The sequence below is a fragment of the Pezoporus wallicus genome, unplaced genomic scaffold (genome assembly GCF_028554395.1).
Source record: "Pezoporus wallicus isolate ANWC-B61680 ecotype Strahan unplaced genomic scaffold, APGP_CSIRO_Pwel_v1 contig_5485, whole genome shotgun sequence".
NCBI classification, from domain to species: Eukaryota; Metazoa; Chordata; class Aves; order Psittaciformes; family Psittacidae; genus Pezoporus; species Pezoporus wallicus.
In genome coordinates, this window is record NW_026641550.1 from 3,772,454 (window position 1) to 3,787,495 (window position 15,042).

Below are 15,042 nucleotides of genomic sequence, written 5' to 3' on the forward strand. Positions count from 1 at the left end.
ACAAGGCTAGATGACTAATTATAACTACCATGACTGTATGAGGGATGTCTGAAAGAAAAAATTAAACATGACCTAAAGCAGCATTTATATGAACTAAAACATCACCTTTAAAGACCAACCTTTTGATTGCTTTCAGTAATATTAGAAAATGGCACAGTGATCACTAAGAAATTTTAGTGCTCTTGTTCCTTTAAGGAGATAGAAATCCCCCACTTTTATCCTGATGAATCAAGAGATAACAAACCTTAAATTCACCATTGGCCCCACAAGCCTCTTATACTTCAGATGCTGCAAATCAAATAGAGGCAGCCTCTAGAATTACAGGAAGAAGCTACAGCTTCCTGGAAAAATGTTTTGGCGTGGGGTGTGGGTTTTTTCCACATTGGAATCTTTGCCAAAATTTCAAATGATGAAGTAGATTCCAGAGAAGATGGCTGCCATACAAGCCCCTCAGACTGGAGCCTTTCCCTCAAAAAAATCCATCGAAGGATGGATAATTGATTTTATTCATCTTTGAATGGATACAGTATTTTGGATGAAAACTATTCTGTGTTCATAAAATACCAAACTACATAGGAAAAATAATATAAACCCTATGTAATATTTAAGGGATGAAAAATGCTTTTTTAATGTGCATTTATAACAAAATCCAGGTTTGTTCCTCCCTTCCTACTGACAGCACTCCTCCTTCCTTCTGACACATTAAAGCTCAAATACAGCTGAAATCAGATTATGTCTTAGAGATGCTTTCTTCTACCCTGAACTGGGACCTAAACCTCCATGGTATGTCTGCACTGCAGAGTGAACTCAAAGTCTATGGACTCTGAGCCTCCACTTTTGAACTAGGTTTGGAAGGCTTTTAAGCCTACCCTAATCTACATAAGACTGAATGCAAGACCACTGACAGCACACTTGTAAGCACACTAAACGTCACAGATAGGTATCTTGCTGCAGGTGACAGTCACCTAGATTAACTATGCAAAGACCACATAGCAGATTCCGAGACTCCTCTTCTAGCTGCCCTTCAAAGCAAAGCACTGGAGCACATGCTGAGAGTGACCTAACTGTGCTGTGCTGACAGCAAGAGAACAAGTTTCCTGTGTAGAACAATATAAAGTTCAAATTATATCTACAGTTTTACACAGTCACTTTACTCAGACTTGCCTTTTCATCTCTGTGATATCATTACAATGTTTCTAGTTTCAAGATGTTAAATAACAGCAGAGGATGGAATTATAGCCAGTCCTGACCTGTCACTATTTGCGAAAAATGTGATCCCATCCTTCCCTCATTTACTCGAAAAATGCTAGATTGTTTCTGAAGGATATTTGAAATCAATCTCAAATCAAAGTGCTGATGATGGGGTTTTGTGTGTATGTAAGGCTATGCAGAAGATTAAGAGGATAAGATCAAAATTTCCATTCTCCTATTATCAGACACAAAGGCAAAAAATACACACTTACTTCACAGCTTTATATCAAAACGTCATTAAAACAAGCTTTTAAACAGGAATAAGGAAGAAGAAAACTAAATGGAATATGTTCACTCCATGCAAGAAAGTAAAAACTATACCCGAGAGTTGCGTACAACAAGACTACCCAAAATCTGGTAATAAAAGCATTGATGCCAACTTGGTTAGCATCCAGAATTTTAACGTAAATGAGTTTAAGTACACAGAAAGACTGTATCAGTTTTATGAGCAAATTCAGCTATTGTTCTCTAGTGAGAAGATATGGAACAGAATGTAAAGATAGTTAGCATATCCATTAGCAAAGTTCCCAAAACTTGAAGTTCTGCATATATAATTAATTAAAAACAAGCAAGCTCAAGAGCTTGGTCATAGGAACATTATGGTCAAGAGCAAAGTTTAAATTCTTGAACAGTGAAGAACTCTGCCACCATGTCCGCAGGTGGGTTCTCATGACATTGCGCTCATGCGCTTCTGCACTAGATGATCATTAAGGTCCCTTCCAACCCTAGCCATTCCATGATGGAATGACCACAGAACTATTAAGTTATACACTCTATCACACTGCCAATGCAAGAATAGAGAGCTTAAAAGAAATTTTAACAGGACCAGGCCTGTTTACTTTTTGTGATACCAAGGTTTTCCAGCAACGAATTTTGGAAAACCTGAACTTTTTCATGTTTTTGTGCCAGTACCACATAACAATGAACAAGGTACATAAGTGATACAAGGCATGCAGCAAAAGGTAATGCTTTTCTCTGGAAAATAGCAAGAGGATCAATGTGCCTCAAACAATTTTTTTTACTTGAGTTCACATGGCATATATTTAATGTTACCATAAAACTGGTCTCCCATTTTATATTTCAGTATCTTTTGGAGCTAGAAAATACTTGAGGCAATCTGTTATATCAGGTAGCATTCGCATACTGTATCAAGGAAAAAAGCTGTGATGTAAATAATAGCTATTTTCATGATTATGTAACTGAAAAAAACCATACAGATGTTTTTACATGGGGGAAAGAGGTATATAATGGATTACATCAGCTTGGTTCTTAAAACTGTTCTCAAGATCATTAATAAAGATATTTCAATAATACATTCTTATCTCTAAAACCTCGTTCAACATCCAAGTCCATGCGTCATCATATAGCATTATATCTGTGTACAGATGCAAATGTGATTTGACAGGCTACTGTTAACTGTTTTTCAGAAAGGTAATTTTAAAAAGATAGAAAAAATACCTGTTTAACCTAAACCAGGAAACACCTCCCTTCTGGTTGATAATCAAGGTTAACAATCCCAAACAATTCAGTTAACATCAGACAGGGTTAGATCTCCAAATAGCCAATTACAGCAAAAGTTACTACCTTTGAATACAGTTTTAACCAAAGGCATATATACATGACCTGTTCGTATACATTTTGTGTAAAATAAAACCAATAAATCACTGGTTTTACAGCAAGAAATTCAGGAATCCTTTCGTTTGTTTGTTTGTTTTTACATTTTCTGGATGCCATATACACTTCAAATAAGATTGCAAGTCTTTATCCCAACACTTCAGCTATAGAATTTAGACAGAGCAGATACGTCTTTTTCTACACAGCATATTCAACACACAAGTCCTTTCATTGCTTTGCTTTTCTGGTTTCTCCTCCTTTCCCTACAGAACCCAGAAACAATTCCTGGTATTTGAACAGTCATTTCTAAACAGTCTATACATTAGCTCACTCTGTGTTAGAGATGGCATTAACTGCAATGCATCTAAGAGTTAAGTCAAGAAAAAGCAGGAGCTTTTCAGGCCATTAGATTTTCTTCACTATCATCAAGTAATGTTCAAGTGTGCCATTAGCACAAGGCCACTGCATTACTCTTCAAATTAGAAACTGCTTTTCTCTTTCAGCGGTCTTCTTTGAAGCCTCACATCATATCAAGAGCACAAAACAACTTTATGTAACCTCCTCCAAAAAGCAGTTCTGAACACGAGGAAAAGAATGGATGCAGGTTACAAGAAGAATATTTCCATAAAACGTCGTCATATCTGACATCTGAGCTATTAAATTAAACCTGAAATCTATTTGGAGGCAGGAGATAGCAAAAGGCTCCGTCTCTTTTCAGCAATAACTTCTAAATCCTTTTCATCTCACAGAAGAACAATTCAAAGCACCTGCTTTAGGAAATTCAGACTATGGCTCATATCACAGGCATTGCAACCTCACAGTTGCCTTATGATTTAGTACAATGCTGCTCCTGGAATAAATAGAAAGCGGGTTAAAAGGATTTTTGTTATTTTCCAGAATCATATACCCAAGTCATTACCAAAAATAAATTTGAAAGCTGACACAGTATCTCAAAACTACTTTCACTTTTTCTGGCTTGAAAGTAACACCTTCACAGCACTTCTATTGCACATGCACATCCTACAAAACACAGTAATCTGAGAAACAGCACTGTCCTTAGGAAATATTACAAGAATTGCTCGTGCGTTTCAGCTATTCTGAAATTTCCCATTTCCAGACCCCAAACCTGGTTTACTTCAATATGCTAGCTGCCATGCCTCACATGTAAAACTTATTCATGCCAGTGGCTATAAAAGATGGCCAGCAACAAATGCAGAAGTAGAAGATGGGAAAGTCTGGGAGGTCAGGAACAACTAAAAAGGTACTAGCATAGATTACCAGAAGATGCAAATCTCACCTGCTAGATATGTTTAGTGATGCACCTATGGTTTAGTCTTTCACTAGTTCTTTTAAGAAACTACAATCATTGAAACACTTCCAACTCTAGTGTCCAACACTTGCATTTACATGCCGTCTCATGTAATCACATCATACCATAGTCCAGACACATCTTCAAAACCAAAGTTGTCATGATCTAATAACACAGTCGCATGGTGATGCCTGCCATTAGAAAATTAGCCAACATCATGCATTTTTAGAGTTGTTTCTTTAGCAGACATCAGAATTTCTTTTGTTCCATTTTGTTTATTTGTGAGGGATGCATAGAATGTCCAGCTTCTCTTAACATGCGAGAAAAATAAAGGGAATAAGGCTCCCTGGCAGGAAAACCGGAATCAGCAGAAATACTTTACTTCCCATCTCCTCCTGTTTTTGCTTTTTAACTAAGCAATCCTCACCAGGGTGAAGACGATTCTGCTGGTCCTCAGTGCCACCACTGCACCCTCCATTGCCCTGTCACAGCCTGCGGTCCCCAGAGGTCATCAGCTACCACACAGGGGCTGGAAGGAATGCAGGACTTGACAGGTTTTGCTACCAGAAGCCAACTCACTCCAATGTCTCATCCCTTAACTGGGACATTCCTCTTGCTTTTGGATACTTCATATTTCACACAGGTGCCCATGACAATTTCAAGACAGTGCCAGACCAGGAACTGCTATGATTAATATTTTGTGTTACCATTAATGGAAATCACTTAGACCATACAGATATGCCTCCACAGGCAGTGCCAAAAGAGATCCTACCTGTTTGATAGCAGTTCCTGTCTGCTTCATTACAAAACCAATTTCATACCTTCATTACTTACAGCATCCTTCAATGTGTGGTAGTATTATTTTTTATTTGTTCTGACTTACAAATGCCTCAGACTCTCCAGAGGAGCTACTGAACCCAGCAGAAGAAAGAGGAGCCCTACAACCACAGTTTAAGGAGGGCGACCTTGGATTAGGTATTATCTGTTAAAAACTGGAGCAAGAGTCTTGAACTACTGAAGTAAGTGGTTGAAAACAATTATTGTGGTAAGCCTGTGACAGCAGCCATTAGAACTATAACTTTTAGGATGATCATACATAATCTTGTTATTAATCTTTCTTGAGCCAATTATGCACGCATCAACTTTATTAAAGCCAGTAGAATACAGGACATCACCCCCTGCCTCCCAGGTTAAGACATCACCCCTGATCACCAGGTTAAGAGCTACCCAAGGAAAAAAAAAAACCCACAAAACCAAAAAATAAGACCCCCCCCCCCCCCAAAAAAAAATCCCAACCCCACCCCCAAAAACCAAACAAAAAAGAAAGCTTTTTGTTACTTAACTGTGTATCTTAATACAATGGTCCAAAAACTTAGCTGTCACACAGACACTGTCTATGAGGCTTTAGTTTTTTCAGTGTTTTAACATTTCCAGAACACATAAAAAAAAGAACATTTTAAAGCATGAGGCTTAAGGAGTTTACAATTATTTAGTAGTATTGCATCAGAGTAAATTTTGAAATAGAAATTTATGTTTTTAAACCTGAGCACTTTCAACTTGGAAAAACATTTCTCAAAAACCTCTTTTCAAATCACACAGACTTTATTTCTTACTCAGCTGGAGACAGTATACGCTAAATCACTAATGCTCTAAGACATGGCCTTACATTTTCAGAGATCATGACCCATTGTTGAGCAAGAGATTCAGATTGCAAAAGGCAGAAATGAATCCAGAGCTGAGTTTTAAGTACAACTCTCAGAGGATTTCTCACTGTAATAGCAGAAGGCTGCCAGAGGCATGTATGGACATGTGCTAAGGTCTCTGGCTATCCTCTTCAATGAGGCACAGCAGCAAAATGAATAGTAGTTCTCCTATACTGTGTTTACTATATGTAAAAACATTCCTTTTCAGTGCATAAATTGAGGCTTATAGTTTCAAACAACTGCTCTAGGGTTAGGCTGAATACTTAACCCATCGGACAAAAAGAAGAAAAGGAACTAGGGCTCTGTGCTGCTGAATTTGGACACGTGCTACACAGTGGATCCTGAAGCTTGTAATAAGCTTCTCAAACCTGTTGTTTTGACCAGTTAACCTCCTATCACAACTGCCTTGACAGCTTTCCAAAAAAAAATGGGTGAGGTTTTAAAGGGCAAATGTCTTTTGGGAGAAAGATACTAAGGGAGTTAAACATCCACTGCAGACAGAGTAAACCTTTTGCTACGGGCAGTGTGGAACCTCACGCAGTGTACACACAATAAAGAGAGCAGAAATTACTTGTGTGCAAACATAATCTTCCATTAAATGAGCTAATAGAAAACTTGTCAGATTATAGTTAAGGGCAAAAAGAGCACTCCTCAACTATATTGTTCTTAATTTTAAATCACTCAACCTGTTGGTACAGCTTTATAAGGATGTAATTTTTATCTTATTTTCTGATGATCCTAGAAAAACATAAACTCTAAGTGGAAAAGCTGTTCTATTGATAACTAGAGTCAGAATTTCACTCTCAAGAAAGCCACACTACACATACTCCTAATAAACACATACTCTACATAAACACAGGAAAAAGTATGTCAGAAGAAGGAATGGCTTCATCTGCAAGTAGAGTTCTATATATTTTTATATATGCTAACTGAAGTAAGTATGAGCAAATGGTAATCAAACATCCATGTGGAACAGCTTTCATAATCAAGATATAACTCAACATCTCCTGAATAATTATTTAATTTTGAAAAGAACAAATTTTATAAGTTATTCATTTTAACAACAAATTGGCATGGTCTTTCTGTATGTGTCTGACATCAAGAATTCAATATATTCACCAGGTATTCAAGACTGATGGTACTATGAGATTTTTCAGTGGCATTGTAGCTGAAAGACAAGTTCTGTCTTTGGAGGCTCTGTAAGGACTATGGTGGCACAGGTGAAAGAGAAGAGGATCAGATTCCCCTGGATAGGACAAGTATAAAACAAATGGCGGTTTTTGAGATTTGCTGTTGTATGGTTTCATCTGAACAATAAGAAGGACCACTAGATGCTAAACTACACATATTTAGACATTCGAGAATACAGCAGACCAACTACTCCTCCCCTGCTATCAGCAGAGGCAGAGCATCTCCCACTTTTCCATCCCTTCTGCATAAAAGAATTTAAAAGCTCTGCCCCTCCTGCTGCTGAATCAAGGCCTCACTAGATACAAGACTCCACACCTGGAAGTGGAAGGAAAAGGAAATCCTTGCTTTCCCCCTCCATAAAAAAGCTGGCTTTTCACCTGGGAATGTAGAACCACAAACATTTAAGATGTCATTCAGGATGCAGTAAATTACACTAGATACGCATATATACTGAGGAAACAATTCCAGGAATACCTACTATTTCTAATAGCTATTGGTCGCCTGACTAAACATAAATAAAAATAAGGTTAGTAAAGCTTGTATAGTTTCTCCATCAAAACATCACTTTCTGGTTTCATGCATGACTCACGAACTTGGAAGAAAGAGTACTATCTGACTGATTTTTCTGTTTTCTGTAAGATATCCCACCATAAAAGGACGAAGTACTGTAAAATCTCAGCAGACAGTCCTGTTCCAGACACTCTAGTTCACAAGCTTCCTTTTACATGGTTTAACTACTACTACCAAGCTCCAACTTATCCTTTAAGGTTATCTCTCTTCTACTCTAGAAAGGTTTTCAGAGAAAAACCTTTTAATCAACCAACTAAGAATCCCAGAAGCCAGTAATTCATGTCATTTGTGCCATGATCCTGCCTCACCAACACTTTGACAAAGCCATTATAACATTTTCTTTTCAAGCTTACTGAAAATTATCTACGAAACAGCAAACAACTTCCCTGAAAATCAACTCTTCTGCCACAGGGACCTCGACACGCTTGTGAGGTGGGCTGATGCCAACCTCATGAAGTTTAACCATGCCAAGTGCAAGGTCCTACACCTGGGTCAGAGCAATCCCAGGCACAGCTACAGGGTGGGCAGAGAAGAGATTCAGAGCAGCCCTGCGGAGAAGGACTTGGGAGTGTTGGTCGATTAGAAAATGAACATGAGCTGGCTTCAGTGTGCGCTTGCAGCCCAGAAAGCCAACCGTATCCTGGGCTGCATCAAAAGGAGCATGACCAGCAGGTCAAAGGAGGTGATCCTGCCCCTCTACTCTGCTCTCGTGAGACCTCACCTGGAGTATTGCGTGCAGTTCTGGTGTCCTCAACATAAAAAGGACATGGAACTGTTGGAACAAGTCCAGAAGAGGGCCACGAGGATGATCAGGAGACTGGGCCACCTCCTGTATGAAGACAGGCTGAGAAAGTTGGGGCTGCTCAGCCTGGAGAAGAGAAGCTTGCTTGGAGACCTCATAGCAGCCTTTTTTTATCTGAAGGGGGCCTATAGGGATGCTGGGGATGGACTCTTCATTAGGGACTGTAGTGATAGAACAAGGGGTAATGGGTTAAAACTTAAACAGGAGAAGTTTAGACTGGATATAAGGAAGAAGTTTTTTACTGTAAGGGTGGTGAGGCACTGGAATGGGTTGCCCAGGGAAGTTGTGAATGCTCCATCCTTGGCGGTGTTCAAGGCCAGGTTGGACGGAGCCTTGGGTGGCATGGTTTAGTGTGAGGTGTCCCTGCCCATGAGAGGGGACTTGGAACTAGATGATCTTAAGGTCCTTTCCAACCCTAACTATTCTATGATTCTATGATTTAAATAAAAAAACAGAACTACAGTAAAACTAATACAATTCTGAAATTGGCAGCTGAGGTGCAAATAAAAAGCACAGAGCAAGAAATCTGCAGTGAATTTACTGTAGCCCCTAGAAATAGGATGTATTCAGCAGAAGGAAAACTTTCACTGTAAGGAAAAATCATCTTTTTAATGAACTTTCATTTGTCCTTTTTCTCGTCTTTTACTTTCAGATATATATGCAGAATGTGGTTGGAAGCAACAAAAGAGTAGAGCTTCAAAAATCATCAAACAATGGTGCTACTTTTAATAATTTATTAAAGGTCCTAAAACAAAGATCAAAAGGGAATGTATCTGAGCATTTATATTCAATTCTACATTGCCTGATGACTAATTTGTAAAGAGCGCATAAGTCTTAACAACTGAAGCCAAAACCATTTGAGGATACTTTGATATAATGCCACAAAGGATATGAGCAGGAAGGCAGCAGGAGTTACAAATGGCCATCTCCATTAAAAGTGTTAATAAAAGGATAATGGAATTTCCTTGTACTATGAATGAAAAGTGTTTGGTACATGAGAATTTAGACACAGAGAGGAATATCAAAGCTTCTGGTTCATCAGTTGCTTCTCCTTATTAGATCTTAATTGACTTACTATTACATTTACTTTAAAATGCTTCAGATCAAAAAGGCAATGATCCCATTCAAAATTCTGTCACACTGATTTCCTTTATTCTTCATGTTTCTCAATTTTCACAGGTCCTTAATATGTGCTTTACCAATCCCTGTAAACAGTGCAAGTCCATCTATATAAAAACACTTTGAAGTGATGGATTTAACTTGAAATGCTAGATCATTATTAAAATTATATAATATACCTTTTGCTTGACTTTTTTTTTCCAAACCGTACATTTTCAAGTTGCTGGTAGCTATAGAACTCTCATGGCAACAACTTACCTGATAAATTTAATCCATTAATATTTACACAATATATTTCTTCCTCATAGACAAATGTGTAGTTACATGTATACACGCATAAGATCATAAGTAGAAATAGATGCACATACACACACTTCTACCAACTTCTTCCCACAAACATAAAACTTAGCTAATTTTTTCCAATGTAAGAATATTTGTTATATAGCCAGGAAAAGAAAGCATAAAGTTCAAAACTTTCCTTTGGAATGTCCAACAAAAAAATATTTCAAATCTTTCCTTTTCAAAATGGATACTTGCAAAATCACACACGCTTTGCAAAACAAAAGCAGCAAAGACAGTAAATCATGCTGCTGACAAATTGCTAAGGGATTTAGTTCACTTGCTTAAAAACTCATGCCCAAAAATGCATCCAAGATAGGAGGAACTCCCCTAAAATATTTACAAACCTACTTAACTCTCCTCCAATCTGCTGCTTAATTTTGCATAATGTCTACAAAAATCCCATGACATAGCTACAGCACAGAAATGCTGTGATCTCTGTCTCTTGGTCCTCCAAAAATCTTTTTTAACAGCTTTAAATTCATACTGCAATGTCTGTAAGGAAGTGACCTTTTTTCTTACCCTACAGTATGGGATATAATAAACAAGGTTGGTTTTTTTTTTTATCAGGGTTCCCAGACTTTACAAATAAGGATCAAGTTATAATGTTGATGTACATTTCTTCTTCTTCCCCCCAGACAACCATCAGGTTGTTACCAAAGCAGCCTCTTCCAATGATGCTTCCAGAATCAATAGATAATTCATCAGTATCATGTATTTCAGGCCTAACTGACACAAGAGGATAAGCAACACACTAAAGGGTAACACACCTTGTAAATACAAAAATAGGGGAATCTGATAACACATACAGTCGCTTTGCAAGATTTAGTGTGAGTCTGCAAATTATACTTCTATGAGCTTCATGTGAGTCACTGGGTTTACAAATCAGAAAATGCAACTTCTAAAGCTTAACTTGAAGAAACAAAGAAATATTCATGTGATAGCATAATTCAAGTAATATGAATACCCTAGCACTTTCAACTTTATAATTTCCTCTCATTTTTTAATTAAACATGATACATAGTTAACATGAATGTTTGGAATTTGTCTTAACAAAAAAATGTAGGTAGTATATTTTTTCTTACCTTATGATCATATGGACTGTATGAATGAAACAGCTGGGACAGATCCTTTGTTCGCTGTTTTTTCTGAAAAGTAGTATTAATAAATAAACCGTATTAGAAAAGTTAAAGGAAAAAGAAAGAGACTACTGATTTAAAAAGCTGTATGCAGGTACAAACACATTCTCTCCCAACTTTGTTAATGGAACTGTAGGTATGAAGAGCAGTGTATGCAGATTAGGGATATTAAATATCACAGGAAATAATTAACATATATATTAACAATGTTAAGAACATATCCTTAATAAATAATAAACACTAATCTATGGAACATCAGTGGAATGTGTAAACAATTAAGATTTGTTTTAATTTCTGCACAGTAAATTATAAATAATGCTTTAGAATACAGATAACAAAACTTGAAGATTAGGCTTCAATCTTGCAAAGACTTGTCTATTATTCTAGCATGTACATGCAGTCTTGCTTAATAGCATATTAGGTTTAAAAGAGGTAAGTTTAAAGAGAAATAATTCATTATTTTTTGATTTCTTTTGATGCTGATACTCTCATTGCCTTGACTGTGGAAAAGAAATAGGTGGTATGCCATTTAATGCCAAGGCAAATGAAAAAAAAAAAAAGAATCCTTTTAAGAGCAAAGTTCAAAGACAAAATGTGCTTAATCCAGCTTCTACTGAAATTAATGATAGTGCTTTCAGTGATTTCAGCAGACGTTAAATACATTCAGCTGCATCCTATGGAAGAGGACAGGGAGAGGAGAAAACCCATTTCATCAATGCAGGGATGAGTCACAAATAAGTTCAAAGGTTTATTATGTCAGAATCTTTGTTGACTTATCTCGTTGCTTGGGAAGGCAAAGCATTGTGCATTTGAAAACGTGTGACAAACAGGGAGGCAACTGCAAGAATTCCTTGCTTGTAGTCTGTACTATTATCTTTTTCTAGCCATTATTTCTTATAAAGTAGTTTTCCAACTAAACTGGTAGTCTCTGTTCATGTTTCCAGCACGCTGGGAACTAAATAGACAGTAGCATGACTGCAGTATTTAACTTCTGGAAACTATAGGATAATTTAGTAACCTTTCATTCTGCAAAATCAACTGTGCATTTCCTTTCCTTACAAAGTTTTAATTTCAGCAAAATGTTCTTATGCAGCAACTTAGCCATAAAAGAACTTTAATTACTAATACAAATTTTCAAGAGCTAGATATTTCTGAGTCATTAAAGGTATCAGATTAATATTACTACTTCTGTGAGGTCCCTACCTATGTTTAAGGTATGACCACTAAAGAGTCCAGAAAATTATTTTTTACTCACTGTCCCTCTTCAAACAAGAACAGTATATTTAGTTTTCAGTATGAGGTGACTTCTGCCATAGATCATTCTATTCAATTACTGTAAGTAATAACTAACAGGAATTGTTTCTCTGAGCTTAATAAGAGGCTTTAAAACTAAGAGAAGCGATATTAAAGACATTTCTGTTAGTATACACTTTCTCAGCAATCAAACATACCTTTGCCAAAGAGAAGATCCCCCTTAGTAGAGAAACCTTCACCCTCTAACTCCCATTAATACCTCTTTTATTTCCAGTGGGGAAAAAAACCCAACACTCAAATGAAAGCATCAGGTAACTGAACCCAAATTCCATCACCATCTTACAATGACTTCTTTCTTCGTAGTACAGTTATACACAGTGAGAATGATCACAATACTACAATAAGGACTTGGAGAAATGTAATGATAAATTGAAAAGTGATATCAAAATTCTTATTAAAAAGGTTTCTTAAAAACCTAGTTTAATGTAGAATCATGCAAGAAGTAGACAAAAGCATTTTAGTTTGGAATCCTCCACTAATTTATATATTTCTAGAAAAAAAAAACAACAAAACCAAACAAACCCAAACCCCCACACAATCAAAATAAAGCCTAATTCTTGCTTTTTCTTAAGGAAGATGATTTCTTTTGTATCCTTTTTGACTGCACAAGAAGCTTTTTTGAGTAATTTTATTGGAATAGCTTTAATAACACTCAAAACTATTATGACAGAAACCCTCTGGCCCTCAGTCTCTGGCCAAAAATACTACATGCTCAGCTAGACAAAATGAAGATGGCTTCCTTTACACAACACACTGACATAGTCTTTCAATTTTTACTATAGAAAATTATGGTTTATTACTTACCTTTCCACAAAAGGTACAAGTTTTGTTTTTTGTACAAAATCAAAGTGCTCCAGATAGGGGAAATGCTTGAAATTCACGACACAGAGGAACATGGAATGATACTTATGGACATGCGCATGAAGAAATGCTGCCCCAAAATTCCAAGGATGCCCTGTACACTTATCTGACCTAAATCAAACCACCATTTCACTACTTTGTAGGAACTCTGAATACAGAGTTAAAAATGAATTAAGCAGAGAGTTAAGATTGCTTAGTGATAATTGCTATCATTCTAGAATAATGAGTTTAGCTTAACTGAGGTCTCTAAAAACCAGAAATATAAACTATTTCAAATACAGAGACTATGGAAAGGACAGGGAATTCTTGCTGCTATAACGGTTACCACTTCAACTCACACAACAGGCATTAACCACACTGTTTTTTTTACAAGAAGAAAAATCATGGTTCCCACCTCACCTTTAAGCAGTGTAAGCACAGAATAAAGCATGCTCCATGTCTCCATGTCCAGATGTTGCAGAGGAAAATAAGGAGCCCAAAAGCTCCTTCTCCTTTATTGCCTCCAGTGGACTTTTTCAGTCCCTGAAAAACTGCCTGTTTACATGCATCTCTCCAGAATTTCTTTCCTTGATGCAGCTTCATACTCCTATTTCTCCTTTCTTGGCTCAGTCTAGCATTTCTTTCTCCTGTCTTCCTGCTCTTTCCTTTTAGCATTCTGATTCCCCCTCACAAGCCGACCTCGCAAGCATGTCGAGGTCCCTCTGGATGGCATTCCTTCCCTCCAGGGTATCAACCGAACCACACAGCTTGGTGTCATCGGCAAACTTGCTGAGGGCGCACTCAATCCCACTGTCTATGTCAGTGACAAAGATGTTAAACAAGACCGGTCCCAACACCGATCCCTGAGGGACACCACTCTTTACTGGTCTCCAGCTGGACACTGAGCCATTGACCACAACTCTTTGTGTGTGGCCATCCAGCCAGTTCTTTATCCACTGAGTGGTCCATCCATCAAATTGATGTCTCTCCAATTTAGAGACAAGGATGTCGTGTGGGATAGTGTCGAACGCTTTACACAAGTCCAGGTAGATGACATCAACTGCTCTACACCCCTGTCCATCAGTTCTGTAGCCCCATCACAGAAGGCCACCAAATTGGTCAGGCAGGATTTCCCCTTAGTGAAGCCATGCTGGCTGTCACCAAGCACCTTGTTGTTGTTCATGTGCCTTAGCATGCCTTCCAGGAGAATCTGCTCCCAGATTTTGCCAGGCACAGAGGTGAGACTGACTGGTCTGTAATTCCCCAGGTCATCCATTTCCCCCTTCTTGAAAATGGGGGTTATATTTCCCTTTTTCCAGTCATCGGGAACTTCACCTGACTGCCATGATTTCTCAAACATGATGGCTAGTGGCTTCACAACTTCATTTGCCAGCTCCTTCAGGACCCACAGATGGATTTCATCAGGTCCCATGGACTTGTGCACGTTCAGATTTTTAAGATGGTCTCGAACCAGATCCTCTCCTACAGTGGGCGCAAGGTCTTCATTCTTACAGTCCCTGCATCTGCCTTCCAAGACTTGGGTGGTGCAGTCAGAGCCTTTGCCAGTGAAGACCGAGGCAAAGAAGTCATTCAGAACCTCAGCCTTCTCCAAATCCTGTGTAGCCAGTTCTCCCAAGAGCTTCCTGAGGGGGCCTATGTTCTCCCTAGTCTATTTTTTATTTGCTATATACCTGTAGAATCCCTTCCTGTTATCTTTAATACCTCTAGCTAAGTTTAATTCTGAGCCTTAGCTTTCCTAACCTGGTCCCTAGCTTCTCGGACAACATCCCTGTACTCTTCCCATGCCACCTGTCCTTGCTTCCACTTATTATAAGCCTCTTTTTTCATTTG

At 37.9% G+C, this 15,042-nt stretch overlaps 1 protein-coding gene across 2 annotated transcripts in view; it reads right to left on the reverse strand.

Annotated features, from left to right (window-relative positions):
* CDKAL1 (CDK5 regulatory subunit associated protein 1 like 1) overlaps positions 1-15,042 on the reverse strand; it is a 390,007-nt gene that overhangs the window by 76,990 nt on the left and 297,975 nt on the right. The window contains exon 13 of one of the 2 annotated variants that reach the window (XM_057424393.1): positions 10,984-11,046. The exons of the other annotated variant lie outside the window; for it this stretch is intronic. Coding sequence (XP_057280376.1) covers positions 10,984-11,046 — 63 coding nt within the window. The remainder of the gene's footprint in view (positions 1-10,983; positions 11,047-15,042) is intronic. 2 annotated transcript variants of the gene reach the window in all.